Genomic DNA, 15225 nt, shown 5'->3' with positions numbered 1-15225 from the left:
CCCGGTTTTTATAAAATTTGGTACGAAATAGAATACTTTTTTCAACTCAACTCTCAACGGGGCAAAATTGGCTATGATAATTTGTATGAGTATATTGTATGATCAGCCAGTATGTTCAATAAATATAATGTATTTATTTGAACGAGTACGACTTATCTTGTAGTTATATAGAAAACATTTATCTGATAAACGTATCGGACGTTTAATAGCAATATGAGTTCCCACGTTTAGTGGTACATGTAATAACACCGATGGATACCTATATTTTATTACTTTTACAGGATCTACGCTTCTAATAATATTTTGGCCGAAACCAGAGAGAATAAGGGAAGAAATGGAGCAAAGAGGGTTGTCATACTGATACGAGTTGAGATTTAGTGATCTCAGAACTATCCTTACACGCTGGAATCCCAAACCATTTACGTCTACATGAGACTGATTATTATTACATAAACGTAATTGTGAATTTATATTTCGTTATAAGTATAATAAAATATTATGGTTATTTTATATTAAATGTTTTATTTTTAAGCTATCTAACAGCGCCATCTATTAGTACTTATGTGATATAGTAATTTTATTTTAATAAAAATATAAATAATAATCTATTAAAATATACAAATATATTATTGTATCTATAATATTTGAAAATTAGATTTTTGTTGCAGCTTTTTTATAGCTACATTATTTATTATTAATCGTAGATATATTTAATTAATATGTAACTAGCGCCATCTATTGTAAGAATGTATAATCTATTGTTAGAAATGTTAGAGCTGCTCAAATACAACAGTTATGGATAGATGTCGCTAGTAGTACCAAAATTAAATAATATGATAACAATAATTCTTTGAATTTGTAAAAAATAAAAATTCAAGAGTTTAAGCAACTTGATTCAGGGAGGATCCCTGGTGGAGTTTTTTTTAAAAAAAAATTAACAATATATGCCTTTAAGACGGTGTGTACTTGATATTAAAACATTGATGGTCGTTGAAACAAACGAGTCCAAAAGTAGTAATAGATATCTGCCTGCAAGTGAGCTGTGCACCTTTAGGCCCCGCAGGGACCAATTGCGTGCAGAAGGTGGAGAACCAGGAGCTTTGACACATTTTGTTAGACATTAATATCAGTGGATTACGATTAGCTGCTTATCAATATAAACTTGTCTAATGGACTTATATTTAATTATGTAACAGACAATATATAAGTATAAGGTAGATAAATATAATATTAGTATTTAAACGAAATTTCGAGACGATTTATCGCCTCTACTAAAGAATTAGGATGTTATGTTTTTATTCGTAACTTATTATAAATTTGAAATATCTATCAATCTACCTTAGCAATCATTGCTTGCTATTGTTTTATGTAGATACTTATAATATGTTATAATATAATACACTCTGTCTGTCTGTCTAAACTAAACGGAATTTGATATTTGGTATGAAGCAATCTTGAACGACTTCCCCACCACGGAAATAAATATATATTAAAAATCAAAATATATAAGGTAGGCATTTAAAAAAAAATATAGGTATTTATTTGGCGCCAAAATACCATTCGGTAATTTGCCTTGACACATCAACGTCAGCAGTTTTTTAACTTAACAAGATTTCGTCAGAATCTGTCAACCCTTAGGTGTGAAAGGGTTAAGGGTGACAAATGAACCTTCATTATTTCGCGATTAAGCTCGATGTGATTACGATTGAACTAGATTAGAATAACCCTTTGTCGCCTTGTTAGGTTTTTTCAATATAATTGCGAGGTTGAGAAAGTATTCGGGTCGAGGGCCCTTAAATTGTATATATTGTCCTGTGATAATATGGTGAACGATTTTTGTTTCTTATACAGATGATATATGTATTAAGTATTTATTTTCAATAATAGTGTCCGTATGTTAATCGCTGCGTTAATTTGTCTTAATTCTTAATTGTAGTTACAATGTACTTTGCAACCGGTAAGTATAAGTATATAAATATTGCTATAAAGTGTTTTAATTAGTTTAATGATTTATTTAACTATTTTTAGATTAATTTGTAATTATATTCTTTAGAAATGTTTCTTTTTGAAACGAAGTTTTTTTGGGTTCAGTTTTTAATGCAAAATTATTTACTTGGTGGACTTTGTACACATCGTCTGGGTAGGTGCCACCCTTTCATCATATATTTTACCGCCAAACAGCTTTGTATTTTTGTGTTCCGTTTTGAAGGATGAGTGAGCCAGTGCAACTGCAGAAGGGAAATCTTAGCTCCCTAGGTTGATGGCACAGGGTTTACCAAAATTTTTGGTAATCCTTCTTCTTGTTAAATAAAATAACAACAATAAATAATTACTTATGCAAAAACAAATTATAAATTTCATATTTCAAAAGAATTTGAATATCCAGATAATTACTCCACAGTATTCTACAAGTAAATTATTTTTTTTAAGCAATCCTGTAATTAAATATACACAATCCAATGCCAAACGAATTTTATATAAAATAAGGATTGCCCCGCACTATGTTCGATTACGTGTCAAAGTGTGTAATTCGCTTTATCAGGATCTCGAGACTCGAACCCGAATCATTTTGATAAACGTTTTACGACAAAATAATAGCGGCTTGGTATCATTTAAAAAAAATAAAATTACTTCTTAAAAAAAAAAACGAGATCTTCGGTCAGGTAGGATTTTTTTTATGCGTTTGACGAACATTTCTCTACGGTCAATGTTTTCGATATTATTTTATAGCGCAAAGATATTTAAAAAATATATTAACTGTATCTCACGGCTTTCATGTATCTCCTAATTGAAGGTTCTATGTATATTACCTAAATCTACTTAAATTTAATTAATATTTATGCGTTATTTATATATGCTTTTATGTATAAACACGGTACCCACATAAAATATGAACGAATTATATGTAACACTAGTCGTCTAGCTCGTCTCGACTCCGCTCGGTTATAACAATTTTTCCCCGTTTTTCATTGATATTTTGCTCCTATTGGTCGTAGCGTAACGGTATATAGCCTTCCTCGATAAAAGGCCTATCTAACAATGTTTTTCTTTTATAAATACAATATGTAAAGAATGTCATATCTTAATATTATGTATCATAATACTTTACTTATAAAAATAAACAACTTCTAAATTAAATTGACGCGATATCATTGGTCGAGATCTTGAACAATCCCTGATATCCATTATGGATTCGCGAAATAATGGCGTGTTTAATTTAGGCGAAGTTGCTATTGGAACTATGGTAATAAAATCATAGTTAACATAAGTAGTGAAGTGGAATAGAGTTGTATTATATCTAAAGATATAGTAATCAAGAACTATAACCAAATCGTATGTAACATCTAAATCTAAGGTTTGTTTATATATTATACTTGTCGAATGAAATAGGGTATATACTTATTATACTTGCATTAACAGCCTGTAAATTTCCAACTGCTGAGCTAAGGCCTCTCACTTTGAGGAGAAGGTTTGGAGCATTTTCCACCACGCTGCTCCAAAGCGGGTTGGTAGATAAACATGTGGCAGAATTTCGTTGAAATGTTTTCCTTCACTACTGAGCCACTACTAACCACTGGGTCATCTCGGCTCTACTTATTATACTTATATCTATCTAAACCAATTTTAATTATTTATTATCTGTATATTTGTTTGTTATATATTTTATTTCGTGCTGGGTTAAAAGTCAAAAGTTAATGCATCGGGGCTAATTAAAATGATTCCGCACAAGTCGGGGTGTTCCTGGAATATCGTGACGAACCCTCGTTTGTGATACGAGGTGGACTATTCTGGAATGAAGTTTTTATATATACCTACTAAACGTCTTTTAACTTTTTTTTTGTATATACAATTTTAAGTTGACGAGCTAATGGGCCTCGTGATGGTAAGTAGTCATCATCGCTCCTTAACCATTCTTTACAAGAGCCTACTAGAACTACAGGCACATACAAGGGACATAACATCTGAGCTCCCAATATTGGTGGCGAAGTCTACGGGCGTTGGTGACCACTTACCATATTCGGCCACCTAAATTTGGCCGTCAGTTTAATATTGAAAATTTATTAAGACATTAGCTTTAAGAGCACAGATAAGGAACGATTAGTTCTCATGGTTAAGTTACTACCGCAGGTTGATAAGTATGATATGCTGTTTTTATATAAATTATTATACGAGAAATAATAAAATAGACTAAGTAACTGACAAGTTAAACAATAATATGTGTACGATAATTTATCGAGGAGTTTAATAATAGTGCCCTTCCTCACCCCTGTTAATAAAACCATCGAGGACAATATGGTTCACCTTGGCATCGACTGCTCCGTGTATTTATTATTAATATTATTATATAGAATAGAACATCCCTCTCAAGAGTCTCGTGAACAAGACATTTATTTATTTATTTATTTCATAGGAAGCCAACATAATGTACAATGTACAGTAAAAGTTTTACAATATAGAATATGTAGCTACAAAGTACATTACAATTATAGGCTAACTCAGCATGCACTGTAATAAAAACATTAAAAAAAAACTTTTCTCACACTCTCACTCCATGTTTACAAATATATAAATTAAAAAATAACAACACAAGAACCTATTAGTCAGCCTTAAAGTTGTACTAGCAATTCACTTAACAATTCTTCGGTAACGTATTGATGCACACATTGACATTTTTAACATATAAATATATAATTGTATTTCTTAACAATCGTATAACATAATTAAAAAAAAAGTCTGTAAGAAAATCTGAATTAATTTAATTATTAACATGATACTTCAATCTATATATACTCAAATAATGCTATGAAATTAAAAACAGACCGACTCTATCTCATTTAAGAATGTATCTGAAATGTGATTGGCTGTTTGCAATTGATTAATTCCATCTCATTAACTTGAAAACTATATTTTTTGTGAACATTCGTATCGCACGTGCGTTCAGGTGTGTCACGTGGTAACCGTCCCGCCAGATGTCGCGAGTTCGATGCCGGAATTAGGTGAATTAGCGTAAACGATACGTTGGGATGTGGTATTTTTATTATTGTTGATATTGTTTTGTTGTTAAACATAAGTTTATAACAATAAACAAAACTTCACGTTACTTAACGTTAGAACAAATTTACCTTTCGGCTTATGTAAGGCAAGCATTGTCACGTCTTTTGTCATTTTGCCTTTTAGAACTAGATTGTTTATTGGAAACAAACTTTGGATCAGTGATAAGGTTTTTTTTAATGTTTACATCTTCATAATTTTATTTTATAAAAGATACAAATCACAAGTACTTTAAACTTAGAAAGGAAGACAATTTTTACATACATATATACCAAAAAGAAAACAGGACTTGAAATTGATTCTTACGGAACGCCCAAACTTAATACAGATCCAAAAGACTGCTCCATTAATTATTGAGTTCTTCGAAATTAGTATGAAATAATGAGATGTATCCTGAACACCGGATATTTTTGGTTGTAGATGCAAAGGTGTTTTGTGTTCAATCAAAAGCTTTTAAAAGCAGAATAATAAGACTAATTTGTATACGATATACAAATTAGTCTAACGAGTGCCATTTCAGCGCCAGTTGTCGAGCTGCTTACAAAAAACCTTTCGAAATGCATCAGAAGTTGGTTTATGGAGCCTTTAAATCAAATCAAAATCAAATCAAGTTTCAAGTAAACTTCACAACGAATCGTTTTTGAATCGTCAATATTAAAATACTACCACCAAGAAGAAGAGAAGAAACGGCAAGAAACTCGCATAGTTGCTCTGCTCTTTATATACAAATAAATATTTTTAATGTTACTTGAAATAATTATTGCGAAAAAATTTAAATAAAATACTAAAATAAAGTTACGTATTTGTAACGCAATTGCTTCTTTATTCCGTATAAAAAATAAGGGCTGTTGAAATTCTTCCCACAAGGGTTAATTGAAGACACGTAATCTCCACCATTCGGCGCGGATACCATCAGTAATGTTCAACGTATGGGTCACGGTCGGTGACCACCTTATTAACATATAAACGGTGCGGTATGGCGTTTAACGGTAACTGTAGAAAATGCAATCGAGGTTTTAATTCATTTAAGTAAATATTTCTTTTAGTGTCACTTATAAAAAAAATTGCATTACCATTTTTTTAATAATTCTCCTTGTTGAAATAAAGTGACGAATGAATTGATTCTAAATAATCATGTCTTGCTTCAATCATTGACATAATATTATCGCACTGATTAATTTTTTTTAATGGTTTTATGTTCAATTTTATTTCCGAATTCATTTTGGTGTTCCAATATTTCTATGAATTGAAATAAATAAATACGTTTTAAACTATTACTATTTTTTATCTCTAAAGATTTAGATTTAAGGAAGAGGTGTTTGCTATGAATATATATTTATTGGCGGAAACCTTACGATAGTATTTTGATAGCAATTAAATTAGATGTTTACTTCCCATATATACCTAGGTGGGACATTTGTTTAACTCCTAAAATAAAATAATTGCAAATAAACTAGACGTAACCTTGATCAAATTAAAGTTATATTAGGGTTATACTTTTCTACATATTGTTATCTCTTTCTTTCATCGGTTATTTTATAGGCCGTAATTATATTAAGAGCAAGACAAAAATAATTTGATATATTTAAGTTGCAAAGTTCAAAGATATATAAAGTTAATAATTAGCCGTATCGTGGGAACCGCGCCACCTGTCCATCCGTATGTCACCATCTTTACTCCTACCTTTCCCATAAGGCACGCTCACCGACCGTGAAACAGCCCTTAGGTTCATGTATGCAAACTTTCAAACTATGTAACGTTATTTAGGGGGTGAAAATACGTTCGAAGTAAAAATTACATCACTCAGCGTTATCTTCGCGTTGTTTGTAACTTAAAAATATTTAATAAAATACTCTTATCCAAAAAATTTTTTATATATTTACATTTATTATACCGGAGATATAAAGGAGAATGCCAATTTTTTTCAATGAAGGTTTTGAGCAGAAATGTAATTTATCGGCCGTAGCACCTACCCGGTTATATATGGAAATCTGCCTCAAATTTGTATGCCTGAAAAGATGTCCAATTAACTACAAGACTGCCCTTTGTACAATGCAACTTTTATTAGCCCTAGGAAATTTCGCTAATGGAACTTTCTGGTAGGATAAACTAATTAAGTTACCTATGAATAAAAGCATGTAGATTTTAATGTTAATTGTATTATATGTTATAATTACTTAATATATATCAGGGGAAGACGGGGTGTAATGCTAGTGTAATCTAAAGAACGTTCCTCAACTCTAAATCCAGAACAAAACGTCCTTAACATCGAACAGGTCAAAATAAGTTATTATTTCCCACTAATAATAATGGCGAGAACAAAGTACCAGCCGACGAGCCACACTCGAGGCGTGATGGTGGAGGCTACCGTCATAATTGGGGTTCTAAGCAAACATCCGGCGGAATCCATGCCAATAAATCATCGATCGGAGATTGGATCCAGTGGCAAAGACTCGATGAGCAGACACGCCGAGAATAATCCGAGATATCTAGAAATAACAATCGCATTCATGACGTGTCTCTACATCTTTATGGATATTTTATTTAATATGATAATAATAATAACACAGATACAAATGAGTCTTTATATACTTATATCTTCACCAATATTTAAAAAAAAAAACAACAAAATATTAATTATGCAAGTAGTTATTTTATAGGATTTTAAATGTTTAACCGTCGGTTTGGATGTAGATTCTAGAGAAAATAAATGGCTATAAACTCAGTATTTACTCTTATCCTCTACTTATATAACGTAGATATTTAAAATTAAACAAGAATCCTAATTCCGTGCTTTTAATCATATGTTTGCAGCCTGTAGTGAATTAATCTGTAATCGAGTAAGGCCAAATGCCGAAAAATAGACCCTTTTTTTAACTTACATTTCAATCTAATAAAATAAATTTTACACTCATTATTTGAAGTCCAGTTCAAAGTTCTACGATATTTTTATCAATACCTTTCTATTATTTTGATCGAGTTTATTTTAAATGAATCAATTTTTAAGCGAAGTACTAATATTGGGTATCTTTGGTTTAGTTAGTCTATGACAAAGCTGCGCGCGCATCAACGCTTTTCGCCAATCCAATTAAACGGGCCGTGGCTTATTGGCTTCTTACCTTGTTTTTTTTTTTATTTTATTACACATAATGGTTTTATTTGAACAACAGAGTCTTATAAAATCATTATAATAATATAAACACACTTAAGTATTAGTAGAAAAATGGTGTGGTAACCGCTTATAAGCAGTTACGTCTGTAAACGTATTATAGAAAAATGTTACATCAATAAATAGCATAAAATAGATTCGCTGTCTGCCTCCGTCTGTATCTCCGCTTTGTTCTTCTAAGCCGCTCAACGGATTGTTAATCAAACTTAGGTATACTAAGTAATTTCTGTTGTCTTAGATTTTCGCGATTATTACACATTGAAATAAAACTAGTTTTTAACGGATTTAATCGGACTCAAGTCTGCCCGTGACCACGAACACTGCAAAGTGCTCGAAACGTCGGGATGTTAAAATAATTAATATACGCGATTAAATCCGTTAAAAACTAGTTTTATTTCAATAAGTAATTTCTATTTAATATTTTCTTGATAAGATCACTTTTCATTTTTTATTAATAAAGCAGAGAGCAATTATTCGTAAAATTGAGGTTTTTGCCAAGTATCAATCTAAAGGGTTGTACTCTCCCCTTATTCAAATTCTTAATACCGGTTTCAATGTTATTCCTTGTAGCACACCAAGTCTAATAAATAAATATATTTTTATTGTTAGAAAAACGTATCGCATTGGAAACGTAATAATATTTTTTTCTGTACGAACAAATAGAAATGACTTTGGATGACTTAAAATGTCTTTTATGTGTATGTGTCACAATTCAGGATAAGAATAAACTTGTTACCCCTGCTTTCCGTTTGCATACGGTACAGAGAACGTTTTTGGGCAACGGTATGCACATATATAATATACCGAGAAATATAGTCAATTGACCATTTACTAAATTTAAAAAGTTTATTCAAACTAAATTAATAAATAAATCTTATTCATTAAACGAATTCGTTTTAGAAAAAAACTGGATATAGGCTCGAGTTCCATCACAGGACAGTAATTATTGCATAAAACAGCACTGTAAATCTGTTTTTTTGAAAAGGGCAATTATGCGAGTTTCTTGCCGTTTCTTCTCGCTGGTTTCTTTTCTGCTTTCCGAAACGGTGGTAGTATTTGAACATCGACGATTCAAAAACGCTTCATTGTGAAGTTTATTTTAATAAAATTGATTTGATTTGATTTGTTCGACTGATTTAATTGAAGGTCAGCATGACTTAGATACTTCGACTTATATGTTCATTGAGTAAAATACAAAGATATTATATATGATGGTATAATAGTAAACTTCGATAATTTAACAATACCTCAAACGAGTTCGACATTTTATCAGATAATATTCGAGTATTACAAATAACTATTTAGGCTTTATAAGGACGGACAAAATCAACAGTTATTATATCTAAAAAAAATTACGATCAAATTACCGGAATTTCGGTTAACCCGAAGCTTCTGAAGATCATTCACGCCCACTGTTTGTTTAAAATATTACACAATTAGGTATCGAAAAACCAGCGCTTGCGTTCTTTTTTTATTTAATTTTCGTATGTGAAAATAAATTTACAATTTTTCTTTAATTATCGAGATAATTAAAACTTTACTAGGTATACATATTTCGTGAAATCTAAGTTCGTAAATTAGGCCAAAATATATAAAATTTTAGGAGTTTTGACAATATTTTGAAATCGTTGTTAAAGAATAAAATAAAAAAAAACTTATTGCATAAGTAATCAACAACTCGCATTGGAGCCGCGTGGAATAATCTCTAAGTCTTCTCCTTACGATGGGAGAAGGCCTTTGATCATCATTAGGGCGTTTATGGGCTATTAAATATTTCATTTTCTCCTTTAATCTATGTATTTTCTATGATAACTTATATGCTAAGTTTTATTAAAAGCCGTATATCTGCTAAAGTTCATTTGATCGACAAAATGCAGACTTTATAATATAAGCAAGATTAAAATCAACGCTTACATTAAATAAATAAATAAATAAAAAATAGCTGTTTATTTTGACGCTAACGAGGGATGAAATAAACTAAAACTAAACAATGTAAATCATTGTTTACACGCCGACGTCAGGCGCCAAGTTGTACGAAATGTCTATAATCGGGAATCGAACTCTATGCACCCAATAATCAGACGTAATAGCTTCGTTCCGAAATTTTTTGGACAAATTATTAAAAATAATAAGCGATCGCCGCCTACGCCGGGTTTGTTTTGATTTTGTTTACATAAAATTAGTTTCTCGATAGTTTGCGGTTTCGACCAAACGCTGAGCTTTGGCAGATTGGCTTAAACAAATTGAGGGTCAAATACATTTCATCTACATATACGAGTATATTAAGTACCTGCTGTTTCATGCTTATGCCATCATATTATCCAATGCTTATACAATATCAATTAATAAATCTTAATTACTTAAGTGTAATTTTAAACGTGCTGTTCGTGCTGTTTGTATCATACAACTTTTCGAGCGAGCGTTTTAGGAGTTGGTATTTAACTCTTATGCATAAAAAGTAATAAAGTATGCCTATACTCTTCCTTAAGGTTCAATTATAACATAACAAATTTCATCGAATTCGGTTTAGTGGTTTGGCCGTGAAAGAGTTACAGACAGAGAGACAGGCAGGCAGAGTTATAATAGGTATTTGTATACTTTATATTTTAAATTTTAACAGCAAAACAATTTTTGGATTGCAAACTGTCGAAAAGTGCATTGAACTCTACGATGACAACTTCTTCATTGACTCGGAGTTTGTCTTTGTTGAGAAATCTTCGTGGGATTCTGGATTCCTCGGCTGGTCTGAATGGCATTTGGCCAATTTGTCCGTAATCCGGTCATATCTATTATGGATTTTCATTTTGTAGTCCAGAATCTCCTTAGTACCTGACGTTTGTGCCAGAGAACATACGTGAACAGTCACGAGATCACCAACGCGTCTTCGCTGTTGTCGGTGTAAAATACGAAGTTTTTCATATGACCCAATATTGCAAACTTAGCTTGGAATAGAATTAAATTAAATTTTATGATTTTCACTATCAGAATCATTACAGTTATTTTCATCATCATCCCAGATCATCTCCCAAGGATTACGTTTGATTTATTTCGCCAGGCTGCTCCAGAGTTGGCTTCGTTACGCTGTTTGCCCTGAATGCTGAGCACAATTAATTATAAAACGTAATTATGATCATTTCTAGTAACAGACCGAAGGTATAGATATGTATGGATTTGGCATATTACATTGATGTCCCTAATAGATAACGTTAAGCCGCTAATTCCAAGGCCTAAGTTTATCTTACTCTGGTCAATATCAAAGAATAAAGAGTGTACCTGTGTTTGCAGCACACACTTGTGCACTAGTACCACGTAGTTACCTTTACTGTTAAAAATTGTCGTCATGGCAAACATCATTTAGAAGAATATCATCATTACAATATATAAATGTATTGAAACTAACAAAGTACCTATAATAGATGTCTACACTACACATATAATGACCGTATTATTATTAATTATATGCTTTTTTATCTATTAGAGCCAATATACGGTTATAGTATTTGTTTAACGAAGTGTTTCCTAATTAGTCGAGTTATTACCAACATTATTCGAGTAAAATATACCAGAAAATAACTTCTATGGCTAATGTATTAAAGTATATTTCGCACGTATAATTTATTAGCCGTTAATCTTTTGACAAATTTATATATGACATCGACATTACTTCAACATTCGAAATTGAACTGTATACATATCTGGTTTAAAATCATTTTCCGCTGTATACGTACAAAAGAACCCCGTCCTGTCATTCCTCTTGCGGTTTGCGACAAAGACACTTTTTGTCCTCAATTTCTATACTTTTTCTTGTGTCCGGCGCCTGCGCACTGACTTGCGGATCCTTGTTTCCGATATTTGTCAAATTAGTCGGTGGACTTTGTGAAAAAATAATGCAAATATTATTTCTAGCACTGATTATCATAACTGGATGAGTTTCAAATGATATTTTTGACAGTTTGTTTATTGTAACCGACTCTCCTGTGTGGCTTTTTTTCATCATCGGTATGTTTTGAGTGAAAATAACTATTTACATTCTTAATGAGTTGGCAATGGTTCGGCTAAGAATTGATACTAACTAATAAGGGTTTTTGGGTTGATTTCGAGGTTTGGTACATCGCCTCATAGTGAATTTGCACATTTTCACTATTGTTAATATTTTCAATTTGAATACGTCTGGGGGACTCATAAAAAAAACATCATTTATATTTGATCGTCGATATTTAACTTTATATATTTAAATAAAAATACCAACGACCTCGAATAAGAATTGTTTTCGGAAATGCTGCCAAAAGCAAACAAAACTTTTTATAAGTGATAGTTATGTCTATTGCTATATTAGTAATTATGAATTTAAGATTATTAGTTGGTTCTATTAATTAAACTTTGTAAGATGAACTACATTCCCAAAATATAATGTAGGTACACCATATTTTCATCGAAGGTTTCAGTTGTATGATCGTTGTATGGTTACGATTACATGCGGACAAACCAAATAATATTGTACGTTTTTTTGACGAATAATTTAATTTCGGTCACCAATGAAAAGATGAATTTTTAGAAAATCTCAGCTGATTTCTACGTCAACGAAGAATACCTGAATTCTGATTCGAAGTAATTTAAGCTAAGCGATTATATAGTAAGTAGGTACACACTTGTATATTAAATAAAGTACTTTTGTGGTTTATATTTATAGGTTTCATCAAATTTTATATCCAGTTATAGTACGACATAATTTACATGTAGCATCGACAATTTAAAAAAAAACACCTATCGTTAATTTGGCGAATGTATTTGGTTATATGACATTACAAATTATTACATTCGCATAAAGATCATTTTCGCATAAGAACTAAATAAAGATTGATGCTTTTGAAGTGCGACTTCACGCACTTCACTTCAAGACATAATTCGGATGTGATCGGTTTTAGTAATATTACCGATGCTACATCTAAGTTTTGTCGTACTATACTATTTATGGAATCGGTTCGTTCTGCAGATGATAGAATTATGTACCTACTGTTGGTATTTTTTTTTTATAAAATCATTCATATGGACGACTCATTAGTCGAAGTTATACTTGGTGGTAAGGTAAGCTCATCTCGGTCGATACCACCTACTCATCACATATTCTAACGTTAAATAGCAATATTTAGTATTATTGTGTTCTGGTTTTAAGGGTGAATGAGCCAGTGTAACTACTGGCACAGATACTACATATAATAATTCATACAGCGTTTTCTCACTTCTCGATGAATATAAGTTGTAAGTCCGCCTATTATTTTTAGCATTAGCATTAGCAGCCCCTAAATGTCCCACTGCTGGGATAAAGGCCTCCTCTCCCTTTGAGGAGAAGGTGTGGAACATATTCCACCACGCTGCTCCAATGCGGGTTGGCGGAATACACATGTGGCAGAATTTCGTTGAAATTAGACACATGCAGGTTTCCTCACGATGTTTTCCTTCACCGCCGAGCACGAGATGAATTATAAACACAAATTAAGCACATGAAATTTCAGTGGTGCCTGGGTTTGAACCCGAAATCATCGGTTAAGATGCACGCGTTCTAGCCACTGGGCCATCTCGGCTCCAAGTCCGCCTATTAAAAAATTATAATTTTATTAAATGTAGGAACAGGGTATTACAGAGTCGTCTTTATTGTGCGTATCTGTGACCACGGTCTGATCAGGGCAGGGTTGATTCCAAGCGAGGCCACAAGGAACAGCTACTTTATAATAATCACAGATAATCGTACAAAAAACTTTACTTTTGTGTAATAAAACCTTCTTTGTCGAACATCGCGTGATCATTGTGGAACACATAAACACATAAATGGATCTTTTCATCGAAATTCTTTTCACTTCACCCGTGGCAAGGGCGAGTTACCGTTCACCGGGAAATTTTAAAAAGGTCAGTAAATTCAATTTATGTATGTATGACCCAGTTTTATTACGAAACGTTTCTTTTCAAACAATGCAATTATAAGTTACGAGAACGGGACGCGGCTAAAGAACAGCGAGGAGAGATAATTTATTCTGCGGACCCAAAATTTGCAATAAACTGCAAAAACTTTATTTTAAGTTAATTTTATTAATCAAATTAACTAAATATTATTTGATTTGATCGACCTATTTATATTAAAAGAAATAAACTAATATTTTCTTTAGTTTTAATTTCAGTTTGTTTTATTTAAATCAGTTATGTTTAATTTAATTATTTCACGTTCATTAGGTATACTGTAATTGTTAAATTTTACTACTTGTAATTGTTTAATATTTTTTCACGTGTTAAATAAACTCCTATCGCTTAGTTCTAAACTGAATTTGTAAGTATTATTGAAGTGTTCGTGGTCACGGGCAGACCGTGACCACGAACACTGCAAAGTGCTCGAAACGTCGGGATGTTAAAATAATTAATATACGCGATTAAATCCGTTAAAAACTAGTTTTATTTCAATGTGTAATAATCGCGAAAATCTAAGACAACATTTTGTAAGTATTATATTATTTACTAACTCCGCGTTTGTAGGTACAAAATCTTCAGCTTTATATAGCAGTACAATCTACTGATACACACGTAAAGTTAATAAAAGCACGTAAAAATTATAGATATGTTCAGTTGATCACTTAGGAAGGCATGCACCTCTATACTCTATTCCAACCATAACAGGAAAAAAGCCAAATAAATAAATTTGACAGCAAATTGACGCGATATCATTGGTCGAGAGCTTGATTAATCAATCTATCGTCGACGAAACTGTGATCCTAATTTTGGAAGTAAAATGAAAGTGGAAATTAGTAGTTAATTTGTTTATATTTAATTTGGGGCAAATATTATTTAAAATTAAGAAACAATTGTAACCCAAGGCACGGACGCACACGTGTGTGGAGAAAAATATCACAAAAAAAAACCACATAATTCCAAATGTTACGGAGACGGAGTCCTAAGTTTTAATTCAATTTCCATAGCAAACGCTATGGAACGTTTAACTTTTTTAAGCTCAGCTCGGT

The 15225-nt window shown here is 31.8% G+C and overlaps 1 protein-coding gene across 1 annotated transcript in view; it reads left to right on the top strand.

Moving 5' to 3' along the window:
• Nucleotides 1-454, top strand: part of LOC125067191 (synaptic vesicle glycoprotein 2C-like) — a 28633-nt gene extending 28179 nt beyond the window's left edge. The window contains exon 11 of the mRNA XM_047675633.1: nucleotides 282-454. Coding sequence (XP_047531589.1) covers nucleotides 282-361 — 80 coding nt within the window. The 3' untranslated portion in view covers nucleotides 362-454. The remainder of the gene's footprint in view (nucleotides 1-281) is intronic.
• The last annotated feature ends 14771 nt before the right edge of the window (nucleotides 455-15225 follow it).

This window comes from Vanessa atalanta, chromosome 11 (assembly GCF_905147765.1).
Source record: "Vanessa atalanta chromosome 11, ilVanAtal1.2, whole genome shotgun sequence".
In the NCBI taxonomy this organism is placed as follows: Eukaryota; Metazoa; Arthropoda; class Insecta; order Lepidoptera; family Nymphalidae; genus Vanessa; species Vanessa atalanta.
Note: the sequence above shows the minus strand (reverse complement) of the source record. Positions and strands in the feature narration are given on the sequence as shown.